Here is a 14,641-nt window from a genome sequence, read left to right as displayed (position 1 = left end):
AGAGATGGGAGTTGGCAGAAGACTTGAGCATTGTTTATAGATCAACTCAGGACATTGTTAGTAATGTGTAATGATTTGGTTTTGCGCCGTGTTGCTGCCAAGTTGGTCCCAAAGGAGCTGAATCTCAAGCAAAAATGGGACTGCGTTAGCCTGGCTGAGTTCGACCCAATATTAATCAAACGCATCATTTCGTGGAGACGAGATGTGGATTTATGAGTAAGACACGCATTCCAGACATCAGGCGAACGAGTGGAGAGCTCCGAATGAAGTAGAGTGCCTTAAGCACTTCCTATATAAACACCTCTCACTTTGATTTATGTGCTTTACATATCTAGGAGACCACTTCTTCGAGTATCTGGTTAGTTTAGGAGCATTCCTAAAACAGAGGCTGATTCGATTCGTCAAAAGGTGAGGAGGGTTTCGGGACGTATAGTAATAGGGTTGAGAAATTTTTCCCAGACACGACAATGAGCCTCGTTGAGTACCTGGTAAATTCATTTCTCTTAACAGCTGACCGTCTAAGCCGCACTTAATCCACTATATTAAAAGTGCTTTCGCATAAAATGCAAGAAATCTTAAACAAATTCAATATTTTTTTGTATATTTAAGAAGTGAGATGTGTGATCCAGCAAAATCGCCATGACCGAAACTCTAATACAATGTTAAACAGTCAAGTTAACAGAACTCATATCTGCTGATATTTATTCTGTCGTTTTTGCTTCAGTGGAAATAGAACGAACGAAAAATGGCAAGTAGCTATGAAAGCAAAGTGTGAAGAAGAATTAAAGTAACCCGGGTGCCAAATGTCAATTGCCTTTTGGTAGGCGGATTTTACGAGCACTCCGTGATAACGCACCATCGCACAGTGCCATGATTATCCGTGAATTATTGACGAAGAACGCAACAAGTATCAACCAGCAGTCATCGAATTCTCCTGATATGACTCCATGGGATTTTTTCTGTATGATCGACTCAAAAACCCATACTGAGTGATGCATTTTAACAGCCGAAATGAAGTAATGGAAAAATCGTTGACGGCTCTGATGATAACACTGAAAATAGAGTTCCAGAAATATTTCGGCAGCTGAGTCAAACCCTGGCATAAATACGTTGCAGTTGATGGGGAATACTGTGAAAGCGATAATATCACTGATAGATACACTGTTTTGCGCGATCTAAAAGCTTTTCGAAAAAGTGTTTCCGGTCACTTACCGGAATGTTCTTCAGGATGTCGGCACAAGTCTTTTGGATGACCTTTACGGGCGCAAAACGTTTTCCTTTCATGGCCAAATGCAATTTTCCGAATAGGTAGAAGTCACAGGGAGCCATATCAGGCGAATACGGTGAGTGATTGATGGTTAAAATGCGATTTCTAGTCAAAAATCAATCACAAGAGCGGAGCATTATCATGCAAAAACCTCAAGATAGAAAATTGCATTGACGATTCGGTCCGTTGACACGAACTACTTGTGGACGATTCCTTTGGAATCGTAAAAACAAATGAGCATCGACTTGATAATTGACTTTTCCGATCGCGATTTTTTGGGTGGTGGCTCGTCTGGGGTCTTCTATTCGGCCCTTTGACGCTTAGTTTCAGGTTCATGTTGGAAACACCACGTTTCATCACCAGTTACAATGTCGTAAAGGAAGTTCTCGTCTTTTCTCTACTCTTTAATGCGGTCTATCGAATGTTGAATTCTGAGCAATTTTAGGTCCTTAGTTAACTTGTGGGGAATGAAACGTGCACAGACCTTTTGTAAGCCCAAATGATGAGTTAAAATGCGATAAATAGATGCTTTGGAGATATTCAACTCCGCTTCCATGAATTTCAACGATGATTTCGGTTCATTTTTGATAAATTTACGAACAATTTCGATGGAGATTTCGGTGATTACTGAAACGAGTAAACTACTCATGAACTCAGGCGCCAGATAGACAATCATCGCCATAAACACATTTCATCAAATCAAATGTTTCGGTAAACGTTTTACCGACTTAAAAAAATTGATATTAGATCTTTGTTCGAAAATTATTTTTGTACCGATGACACAAACATACTGACACTTTAGACGCGATAACTTTGCTTCCACTGAACCGGATGCCATCAAGCTTTCACTGGAAGCCAGCTAGGAGTGTAATGTTTAATTTTTATAATTTTTCCTGCCAACAATTTGATCAGCTGTTCGTAAAACTTGCAAATTGTTACTGGTTTTGTGTTCATGTACTTTCTTTGAGAGAGAATTCTTGGAAATTAAGTTACTGGCAAATTTTCTACTGGATAATTTTTACATGAACTGGCCTATGATTTAATAACGATTTCTTTCAAAACGTGTAGAAGGGAAAAGGGATACGAGTATATCTATAGTATTAAGTTTGGGAAATATTGCATTGGCAGTTCCTGAAACATTAAGTTTTAAAGATTTCTTCCTTAAGAAGGAGCTGTCAACTGGCTTTCAATTTATTTAACAGAATATCTAATTTTTCTCTTTGAACTCCAAATGATAATACCAGACTGGTATATGTATGTACGTACGTACATATTCTATTCTTCTATTGAATAAACAGACAGGACTTACGAAAACCTCAGCCTGATCATTTTCTTTTATCTACATTTATATGCATGCGTCAACCTACTGTTTCATTTGCAATAATAGCAGAGAAATGACTCACGATTCATTTACTTAGGTTTATATTCGAAAAATGTACCCACTTACACACATAAAATGAACTTACAAATTTATCCGTATTGAAGTAGTTATTCACATAGAGAATATTAAGCCACCACGATGCCTGGCAACGCTCCTGTTCGCGCGTGATGCGTTCCCGCCATAGGGGACCACTTCCAATGCTCGGAAACCAAGTCATGTAGAAACCGATTATCGCCATATAGGCCGGTGTCAGGCGAATGTAGCGGCCAACGTACAATATCAACGGGTTTATGTGGCCGCGACGACGGTCGAGCTCGACCAACATAATGCGACAGAACAGAAAGCCGCTCAACAGCAGAAATGTGTCCACGAATAGCAGCGAGTTGTAGAGGAATGCAAATGTGGGGAATTTCGTTTGCTAAATTGTGATTTGAGTTACAAATAGAAAAGCGGTTAATATGACAATAAAAACAAATGCCAACCATTTGTTGAACAAAACAAATAAAAACAATTGCAAAATAGAAGTTAAAGTAACGGTTTAAAGTGAAAAACCAGTTTGTTTTTTAATATTATTCACATGCACCGTTATTACCTCAGCCACGAACGCTACGTTATAACTGGGACTGCTGTAGATGAACGACAGCGCATGGCCGGCAAGTATCAGCAGCATTGCAATGGCTTTAATGCCGTTAATCGAATTGAGGCCCATGTGATCTTTGCTCGCTTGAAACAGTTTTTTTGTATTCTCTGCAAATGCAATAGGAAACACACAAATTCTTAGATGAAGATATGTAAATAATTGCACATATTTCCGTCAACACCCACCGATGACGGAGAATGAGAGCAATGCGATTGTCAACGTTTCTTGTTGTAATGCGCGCTTCGAGACATCATCGGCGTTCCTAGACACATAAATCAAGTAGCAGTGGAAGGCAGTGCTCAGCGTGGCCAACAATACAAACACAAATAGCACAACACTGCAAAAATTAAAAAACAAAAAAATAATAAAAACATTATTAATGTTTTACTAAAGCCATTTAGCTATTAAGCCATTAACTAGCATAAAGGCAATGCATATATTTACAATTATTAACCGACTTACGCATAAGTGAACATTCCACCATCGACGTGCAGTCCATTGCCTGCTCCAATGCTGCTCAGCTGGCACGCCGTTGCGTTGGCACTTAGCACAGGGCGTTGCAAGTAGTTTTGCAAAAACAACACTATATCTGTGGATGCGCAAGACGCGGGCACGCATGCGCCCCAAAACGCCACCACCAGTGCATCACCATTGCGATTCAAGGCCTGCAATTAAAAGCAATAACGTTGACATTAATTCGCTTTTTTCTACTTTTTCTATTTTTCATTTTTTTGTTTGGTTAGTTATGAGTGATGCCTACTCATATTTGTTTGTTTATTCTCTATTGCACATAAATAACGGGTATAAGTATTATACAATAGTAATAAATACACATTAAGACATAAACTACTTCTATAAGCTATTAGTACCGGTGCTTTAAAATTAGTTAATAATATGTAACGGTAATAAACGCATTAATAAAAAAGCATTAATAAATCATAAACGCGAATTTTTATCTCCTTATGAATTTGTATTCGTTTAATGGCAGGAGAGTTGCTCGAAGGTGAGGTGCTTTTGAAGGTGATAATATAAGTAAGTAAAGATAGATATATTAAATAATATCATAAGAACCATTATAATTGGAAAGCTCAGGCTGTGAGCCGAACTATTCTCAAAAATGGTGAGGTAGGCAGCAGCACGGTAAAATGCTCTGTCAACAGGGTTACCCCTCAGGAAGGAGTCTTATCCCCTCTGCTATGGTTACTAGTCGCTAACAACATCCTTACAAATTTCAACCGGGCCGGAGCCGCTCAACCTATCCCAGTCAATTCGTCTTCCTGACTATGCCAACGTGCTCCAGGCAGAACTGTTAGCGATCAGAGAAGCATGCAAATCACTAAAACTCTAAAAGGAAGTTGGTGCAAGAGTAGCTATCCTCTTAGACAGTCAAGCAGCTACAAGGGCTTGGACTCCAACTCCATTTCATCCAAACTAGTCTTACAGTGTAGAGAGGTGCTGGAATTGCTTAGTCATTGGCTCGAATCACTCTGATATGGGTTCCCGGTCATAGGAACATATGGGGTAATGAGATAGCGGATGAGCTAGCAAGAAAAGGTCATAGCGACACTAGAAATAGCAGAGGCAGTGACAGTCTCCACCCCACTCAACACATTAAAAGCATCCATTGCTTCACACTATCATGCTTTAACCGAAGGAAGATGGAAGCAACTAACTACATGTATTACAACAAAAAACACATGGCCGCCATACAAAATCCAGGGGACGAATGATCTGTTAGGATGCTCTCGGCCAAACATCTCACGCATCACTGCAACCCTTACAGGCCATTGGAAAGTAGGGGATCATGCAGCTAGACTCAATCTACCCTTCAATCCTATCTGCAGGAGCTGTCAAACGGAAGGAGCGAGGGAAAGTCTTTTCCACTACTTATGTGAATGTCCAGGGCTAGCTAGGACACGACTCCGCTCCTTTGGTAAGCCTTTCCTGCAGCGAATTAATGAGATCTCAGACATCGAGATAAAGAATTTGCTGCTATACTTGGACCCCACTAAATGGATTTAACTCAGAACAACAACAAAAAAAACACATCATTATACGAGGACGGTGGTAGTAAACGGTGCTGGTCACAAATTAGGATTATTTCAGTGGAAATACTCAACCACTTCAACAACAACAACAACATTATCAAAAATAATCACCGGCGCAGAGGAATCCCCCAATTTTATCACACTAGGCACCACGATTTTTTTTCATATGGGCGGAGAAATTAGTGATCTGGCAGCATATACGAGGTGTGTTCAAAAGTATTTTTGCAAATTGCGCATAACTTGCAGGTAATATTCCTTATTGACCGTTTTACCCTGGCAAGAACTCATGATGCACAACGCCCCTGCAATCGAAGGAAACGGTAAGCAAAACTTTTACATTCGATCGAACTTGGCGCGCTTTTTTCGGTCTTGGTTCATGCGGCAGGTTCCATTGAGGTGATTGTGCTTTGGTTTCCACGCCATAACCATAAACCCACGATTCGTCACCAGTTATGACCCTTTGGAGCAAATTTCGGTCGTCACGGACAGAGTCCAACATCTCATTAGTAATGTTCATGCGATGCTGCTTTTGGTCGAAATTGAGCAGTTTTGGTCCGAATTTTGCGGCGACCTGTCTCATGCCCAGATCATTGAAAAAAATCGAATGGCACGAGCTAATCGATATGTCGAGGTCCTCAGCAATTTCTCGAATGGGGATTCGACGATTGGCCAATACCATTTTCTTCATTTCATCAATTTTTTCCTCTGTTGTTGCAGTGCTCGGGCGTCCGGCACGCTTTTCGTCGTTCACATCTTCTCGGCCTTCTGAGAACATTTTGTACCACCGATAAACGTTGCTTTGGACCAAAGTAGCTTCTCCGTATGACACAGTCAACATTCAGAATGCATCCGCGCACTTAATTTCGTTTTTCACAATTTCGTTTTCCGAATGCCCATACGATTTGATTAATGCCGAGAAATAAAAATTGCATAGGGCAAAGTCATAAATGTTGAACCGCTTGTAGATGATGACACCACAGCGCATATTAAGGACATGGAAAAAGGTGAAGTTTATAAGCACCTTGGTGTATTACAAAACCACAATGTTGAAACAATGCAAATTTAAAAAAGCTTATAGCCGAGTACAAAAGACGCCTCCACGTATTTTGCAAGACAAACCTGAATGACAATAACCAAATTAGAGCCATCAACTCGTCTGTAATACTGTAATTTCGTATAGTTTTGGTATAGTAAAATGGTCAACAACTGAAATTATCAACTTGGAATGCATGAACGCGGACAATAATAACGAAACATAAATGTCATCATTCTAAAAGCTCTGTGCTGAGATTTGGACTGCCTAGGAGAGGAGGTAGAGGTGCAATTGACGTTGGAACACTGCACGACAAGCTGATCCCGAAACTTAGAAATTACTTCTATGGAAAGAGCGGAAACTCTGAACTTCACCCTGCAGTCAGTGCAGCTGAAGACAAATTCACACCTCTTAGAAATGATGCACGAGTTTAACAGCAGGAACACTACAACAAAAATGGACAAAGTTGAACTATGGTCACGAATGCCCATACATGACGAATTGAAGAGCCCGCATGTCGACGCAAAACTGTCGCACTCATGGCTAATCAGTAAAGGAATTTTGGCGGAAGCAGAAAGTGCTATATTTGCTATGCAAGATGGAGTAGTACCCACGGGAAATTAAAGGGTTTTCCAATAACAGGTGTTATTTTCAATAGTCCGCTATTTCGATAGATGTCACTTTTGAAGCTAATAAATTCGAGCTGTTGGCACAAGTTAGTGATTTGAAGAATAAAACCCGTGTATGTCGGAAAAAACCCAGGATTACCCATTCCTCGTCGTTCTTTGGAATTAGGTATTCCACAAACGTCATTACACCGTATTTTGTATAAAGATTTGGGTCTTAAGGCTTATAAAGTCCAGTTAACACAAGAACTCAACCCGGCCAATCTTCAACAACATCGGGTCTTTGCTAATTGGGTCGTTAAAATGTATGAAAATGATTCGGAATTCCATCGAAAAATCATCTTGAGTGATGAGGCCTATTTCCACTTCGGTGGCTTCGTGAACAAGCAAAATTGTCGGATCTGGGGCTCAGGAAATCCAAGAGTTATTGTTGAAAAGCCTCTCTATCCTCAACGTGTGACTGTTTGGTACGGTTTATGGGTCGGCGGAGTCATTGGACCTTACTTTTTCGAAAATGAAGCTGTAGAAACAGTTACGGTGAATGGATTGCGCTATCGCGAGATGATTAATCATTTTTTATGGCCGGAATTGGATGGTATTGATCTGGACAACGTTTATTTTCAACAAAACTAAGTGACACACACAAGCAACGAAACCATTGGTCTTATTGGAAAACCTTTTATGTAAAGTACGTCATTAGTAGATGTGGCGGCCGGTGCGAAAATCTAAACCATGTTTTAGCTGGGTGTACTATATTAACAAACTCTTTCTACCTTAAACGGCACAATGATGTCACAAAAATTATACACCTACGACCTGCTCAAATGCACTATTTGCACCGTGAGAAGACAGCCTATTACAGATATGTTCCAGAACCAGTGCATGGAGAAAACAACATGCTTCTCCATTATGACAAAACAATCCTTACGAACACCACAAAAACTCATAATGAAATATTTGTGGTAGATAAACACGTCAACACTGCTTGCCATAGACTTTGGCGTCGCATTGAACAAAAATATTCTTAAAACGTACACAGAGAAAATCAGCAAACACCCCTATTTGGGGATTAACATCAAGCGGCAGTGGAAACTCAGGAAGGTCTTTATATTGCCACTGATCATATCGGTCCACGGTTTCGTTCACGTAAATCTGGCGGAACACCTCAATAAACTCAAACTGGAGAAGCACCTTATCTATGACCTTCAAAAAGCGGCTCTGATGAATTCTTGCCACATCATAAGAAATTTCCTTCAGTAAATTAGTAATACATATTTATTGTTATAATATTTACAGCCGTACCTTTTAGTTCTATTTTAATTTAGAGTAGGATAGCGTAAGAACTTAATAAAACAGTGTAAACATTTGACTTGCAGCAAAGCTGCCGCCAAGTTTTGTAAGTGTCTCCCAAAAATGGGATGTTTGAACAAAAAAAAATCATAATATTTAACAACGTCAGTCCTTTTTTTTTAGTAGCCACACTTCATGTATACTACCGCGATAATAATCTACCCTACAGCATCCTGTGATATCTTTATAAAGGCAGCAAGTCAATTGGCATCGCTTTTGTACGCGTCAGTGAGGTATTAAAAGTTATATCAAGATATAGAACGGTTTTTTGAAGGGATTTTTAAAAACTTTGTTTGTCTGCTTGACTGTTGAAACGTGATCATCTACGGAACAGAACCGGACCGAACCGAATTTTACGTTACTTTCACTATCAGGTGAAGGAATTTTCTGAGTAGTTTATAGGCAATTTTTAATTCTTAAACTATTAGACCCCTGAGGGCGCTGGTGTCTAAAAGTCCTATTTAATATATGTAATGGATCGGATTATATACCGGCCATAGGTTTGTTACAAATACCAACCAGCAGATGGTTTTTTATGAAGAGCTTTTTCATGGCAGAAATACTTCTGGAGATTTGCCATGGCCGAGGGATGTCCCTGCATTAATCAATTTTGTGTGAGTTTATTTTCTCTATCGTCCATCAGGCCAGAAAGTTTCTTGCTTTGAGCGTAGGTTGGGAGCCTCTGCTTTGAGTTTAGCTTAGGCTATGCATTGTAGATTTGTACTTACGTACATATTTAATAGCAATAAAGTAGATAACGTACGTACATAATAAGCCAGCTGAATATCGCTTGCCAAAATTATTCGCTACGTGACGATAGATGCGATCTTTCGAAAATTAAAGTTCACACAAAAAAACATACGAAGTACTCATTCCTCATAGCAAAATGTAATAATTTTTGCTATTCTTATAATAATTCTTAATATAAAAAAAACTCATACAAAATTCTAGAATCAGAAACACAACTCGAGTAAAGAACGTCCATTTGCGCGACGTTCATTTAGAATTTTCTAGGCAAATAAAGAAGTCTGCATACATATGAACATAGAAATATATGTACATATGTGCGTGCAAATTTATTATTCTACATGTTTGACATGTTCACCATACGTACATACATATGTATTAAAATTCTAGAAAATATTTATAGAGAATCTTAACAGACTCGACACCACTTCGCGCGCTTCTGTAATAACTTTTGTATTTTTATGTACATTTATACGTGCTCTAATTCAATCATTTTAATTGTAGAGCAGTAAACTGATATGTATGTTTAGCATTTACCTGAAATCTTCCTAAATACAATTATGTTTAATAGGATATACGAGTACTTACGTATATATATACAGTACTGCCATACGTTCTGTTACAAATTAAGAAACATTATAGATATGAAATTATAAAACTTTTAATGAAGCTAGTGGATTAGCGTTAACACCTGTGAAATTGCTAGGCAAACATGGCCAAGGCTAAATTTACGTCTGTCCAAGAGTATTATAAAGCTGAACAGACTTCAAATCAGGACCTTAGTAGGGGCCCTCACAGGACATTGTCTCATAGGAAATCATGCAAAGAGATTAGGCGTTTACACGCATGATTTCTGTCGTAGCTGCAGAAATGAGGAGGAATTGGAAACAATTCAACACCTTTTTTGCACATGCCCGGCTCTAGCCAGAAGCAGAAACCGATTTTTAAAATCCTACTTCTTAACGAATATAGATAATCTATACATTTTAGGTATCAACAACCTTTTACGCTTTGTCAAAAGCTCAGGATGGTTTAATATGGAGAGGGAAATGTAGCTCAGCCCCCGCGGTTCACAACGGACCCATTTCGTGGTCTAAGTGGCATCGTTGTCTCTATGTGCGATGCGGCTGCCAAACCTAACCTAACCAAAAATTGTTTGAGCTCTGCAAATTTCTGTGAGGCCTTCGACAGGCCAGATTAGGTTAGGTTAACCTGGCTGGCTGAAAGCCATCACATAGACCTATTGGTCTTTGGTACTACGAGATGAAGCTTGACCCTTAGGTTTCCTTGTAATAAGCTTACGTCTTTTGCGAATCTAAGTAAGCTCTGAAGCTCTAGTCCCGAGAGACATTCTAACATCTCATATTATAGAGCTCTCAAACATTTCATTCGGGTTCTAGTTAATGCAGGCCAAGAACATAGAAGGTGCTCTAGAGTTCCCCTCTCTCCTAGTTCACTGCAAAATCTGCACTATCATTGCTTGTAATTCCCATTTTGTATTCGGAATCAATTGTATTTCGGAGTCATATAGTCCGTATTGGTCCGATAACTCATACCTATTGAGCTATGTCCGAATATTTTACAGGCAAATTCACGCGTTGCGTTAAGTCTTGCGGCATATCTAGCTGCTTCTGACGCAATGTCAATCGGTGGTAGGTTGAGTATTCTTTCAAGTGCTGCCGTAGGAGTAGTTTTAATTGCCCCTCCTGGCACACTTTGCTCCGGTCTTTACCTTTTTTTGCATAAATGCAGAGAGACTGGATGGTGGCCACGCCGAACCCTTGGAACAACATTTTGTGTGTCTTTAGAAGTTTTAGCATAGATTTTTTCGTTTTGCTTATTAAAAAATTCGTCAACAGTGAACATTTTCTCATATGTTAAAAGAATATTTTCGTGCCACCGAAAATGCTGCATCATCTGTCGAGTCTAATTTTCTTCATGGGCGTTGTCGAAAAGATGGCCAGTTGAGCGACGGAAGGCTTTAATGTGGAGTTGATCTCTAATTAGTCGTGACATGGATCTGGTCGATACATTCATTTCCCTGGACATGATTTTCTGCTTTTCTGAGTTGGTAATAGCATCTGGTATTTGGTATTAGAAGAGGTTTCCAACAAGGCGAAATTTATGTGCGAGTAATTTGTGTATTTTGTTAATTTGCCTTTGAAGAAGGGGGAGCTGTAGGTAGGTAAGTAGGTAGGGTGGCTGTCGCAATGACACAATAAGACCTTTCGTAGGTCCATTGTGATAATACTGGAATTTATCCTTACCCTATGGGTTCCTTTTCAAACCATCCGATCTGGGGCTCAGAAAATCCAAGAGTTATTGTTGAAAACCCTCTCTATCCTCAACGTGTGACTGTTTGCTGCGGTTTATGGTCCGGCGGAGTCATTGGACCTTACTTTTTCCAAAATGAAGCTGTAGCAACAGTTACGGTGAATGGATTGCGCTATCGAGAGATGATTAACGATTTTTTATGGCCGAAATTGGATGGTATTGATCTGAACAACGTTTATTTTCAACAAGACGGCACTACGTACCACACAAGCAACGTAACCATTGATCTTTTACGTCAATAACACCTCATATTGGAAAACCCTTTATTAGTTGACACCCTCAATAAACTACCAACAATATACGCACACACCCACAAACAATTCCCCTCACGTGAAAGCTGCAATACAATTCGAAAAACTGGTCGGAAAAAAGTACCTAAACTACACAGTTTTCAAAATATTTATTTATTTATTTAATATATGGAAAATAACAATAAATTATTATTTTACAATAAAAAAGGAGCACTAGCTGCCAGGGCTTACGGCTCAGTTTTCAAAATAATTTAGAAAACCTCAGAAGACCAAAAAGTTTGAATAAAATGTGATTTCAAATATTAAAAAAGTGATTTTATTTAAAAACATAAAAATCAAGTCACAAACACAAGGAGATCACGGATTTGACTTGGTATTGACTTAGGCAAAGGAGCGCGGGTTTAAGATACGGAAAATAAATTTATGAGATAAATTCGAAATACAAAATGCTGCCGTTTTGGAAATTAAAAAATATCTTATAAATGTCTGCCTGGTGGTCCCGGCTTTTCCAAAGAAATTTTTGATTGCATTTCAGCAATAATTTCTTTTACATTAGTATGTAGTACAAGTGGTTACCTTTTAGCCTTTATTGGCCCATTTGAAGGTGCCTTGGCTACATAACGCAGTAAGTAATTTATATTTAGGGGAATCATATGTACTATAGCTAGGTTAAACTTTGGCACACTCCCATTGTACTGGCTTCACTATTTTCCTACCAGACGTCCATGAATAAATTGAATGAGAAACCAATTAAGTTTTTCTTTATCAACCATCGATATGAAATACGTCAAACCGAAGCCTATTTACACATGCATTTGTATGTACGTGTGTATGTGCAATTATGCACATTCGCTTACTCTCAAGAACTTTACAGCATTTACCTTCGGGTCATCATAAATGTGCGTCAAATAAGACCTGTGCAGCATATCGAATACACTTTGAGCAGCCAAATCGGCCCATTAGTATTCCGCAGCCATAGCGCGTCGCCCAATGCTTTCAAGCTTTGCGAGCAACACAAAAAACAGAAAAAGACTAAAAAAACTGAGTAGCACGAAGAACTCATTGAAAATTAAGCTAGCAACGGTTTCTCCGCGCAATTTGGTAATAAACTCGACATTTTGGCCATAAATGAGACCAAGCCGATCACCAAACTTTAGCCATTTGTCAATTATATATCGACGCATACAAAGGCTACCTATAAGAGTGCCGGTTCTTTTGTGGTATGCAGCGACTAATAAATGCATACGTACTTAAATTTAGGCAGTTGTTTATAAGAAATATTTTTATAATAAATAAAATTACGTAACTACTTGATATCAATACCGTTAGCACACAATTACAAACATACTTTGCATTCTTCCAAAAATACTTTAAATTACAGTTATACTCAAACATAATTACGATAATGTATGTATGTACTGTAGCAATGCTTACCTCTTTTTGTCGACTGCCCGCAGTTTGCATCGCAAATCCATCCATTTGCACATCTACCAAACAATATTTTGAGCGCACCACAAATTCAGTCGATTGATTTTCGATCGTATTCGAATGAAATCGTTGCTGATCTAGGCATTCATCGAAATGTCCGAATTGGTGCAATGCGCCACTATCAATACCAGCTGCTGATTTGGCCATTGCATCGTACACTGAAAATAAATATAATGAAGGTACATTTTTAAATAAATCAATAAAAATAATATAAAAAAAGGTGCATTGGCACCTACCAAAAATAAATAAGGCACTTAAAACAAGGGGTCACGCTTTTTCTGTATTAGGTGCATAAATACCTATGAAACCGGAGCGTTTTCCGCTAGATTTTTTTAGTAAGATAAATGCACCGCATCGGGTCATATATTTGAGTAGTTATTCCATGGCCTAAGAATGAATGATTAGTCGAGACAAAAATTGTAACTAAATCAGTTAATGCTAATCATGATACAAAAAGGAATATAGTTTCATTGTCACTTTTCGAGAGCAATCTTAACTACCTGGCTGTTCATATTTCCCTCTTTCCGTACGAGAGTCAAGAGACAAATTGAAGGCAAAGAAAAGAAAAAGCTTCAGTGCACGCAGTAGAAAAAGTGCTCGGTAATCACTTGGGTTTTAAATTCCCGTACTAACGTACATGTGCATGTATGTATGTAAATAAGCAAGAATTGGATCAAACAATTTGTGCGGCCTAAGAAGGAAGCTTTCTCTTTTATAATAAAAAGGAAAACTGATTGAGTCAACTTAAGCCTAAATTGAGACAAACACGCCACCGCGATCATCGATTACGAATTTTCAGAAAGTCATGACGCTGTTTTTAAGTAAAAAAAACCCTTTTTTTTATAGAAGGCAAAAAAATAATTTATTCAAAGTATTTGCCCTCGCTAGCTATACATTTTTCCCATCTCTCGGGCAATTTGTGTATACCACGCCAAAAGAATTCTTCATCTTTCGAGGCGAACCACTCGTCAAGCCATTTCCGGACGTCTTCGTACGAATCGAAGTGCTGTTCGGCGAGCGCGTGACCCATCGATGAAAACAGATGATTGTCCGAAGGGGCCAGGTCTGGTGAATAAGCGGGATGAGGTAGCACCTCCCAATTGATTGTCTCCAAGTAGTTTTGGACCATTCTTGACGTGTGCGATGGGGCGTTGTCGTGGAGGAAAATCAGCTTCTCATGTCTTTGTTCATAACGAGGCCTTTTTTCACGCAAAGCACGGCGCAATTTGATGAGTTGTTGGTGGTAGCAATGAGAATTAACAGTTTCACCAGGTTTCAACAGCTCATAGTAAACGACACCCTGCTGATCCCACCAAACGCACAGCATCGTCTTGCGTCCAAAGCGATTAGATCTTGATGAAGAAGTTGATGGTTGGCCGGGATCGACCCATGATTTTTTTCGTTTAGGATTCTCAAAGTATATCCACTTTTCATCGCTAGTCACCACAAGATGCAGGAACGACTTTCTTTTACGCC

The 14,641-nt window shown here is 39.0% G+C and overlaps 1 protein-coding gene across 1 annotated transcript in view; it reads right to left on the bottom strand.

Moving 5' to 3' along the window:
• LOC129237297 (nose resistant to fluoxetine protein 6-like) overlaps positions 1–14,641 on the bottom strand; it is a 48,314-nt gene that overhangs the window by 8,200 nt on the left and 25,473 nt on the right. Inside the window, exons 2-6 of the mRNA XM_054871958.1 lie at positions 13,112–13,323; positions 3,751–3,953; positions 3,474–3,625; positions 3,241–3,395; positions 2,734–3,066 (exon numbers count right to left, since the gene is read on the bottom strand). Of these exons, the coding sequence (XP_054727933.1) occupies positions 2,734–3,066; positions 3,241–3,395; positions 3,474–3,625; positions 3,751–3,953; positions 13,112–13,323 (1,055 nt within the window). The remainder of the gene's footprint in view (positions 1–2,733; positions 3,067–3,240; positions 3,396–3,473; positions 3,626–3,750; positions 3,954–13,111; positions 13,324–14,641) is intronic.

This window comes from Anastrepha obliqua, chromosome 2 (genome assembly GCF_027943255.1).
Source record: "Anastrepha obliqua isolate idAnaObli1 chromosome 2, idAnaObli1_1.0, whole genome shotgun sequence".
In the NCBI taxonomy this organism is placed as follows: domain Eukaryota; kingdom Metazoa; phylum Arthropoda; class Insecta; order Diptera; family Tephritidae; genus Anastrepha; species Anastrepha obliqua.
Note: the sequence above shows the minus strand (reverse complement) of the source record. Positions and strands in the feature narration are given on the sequence as shown.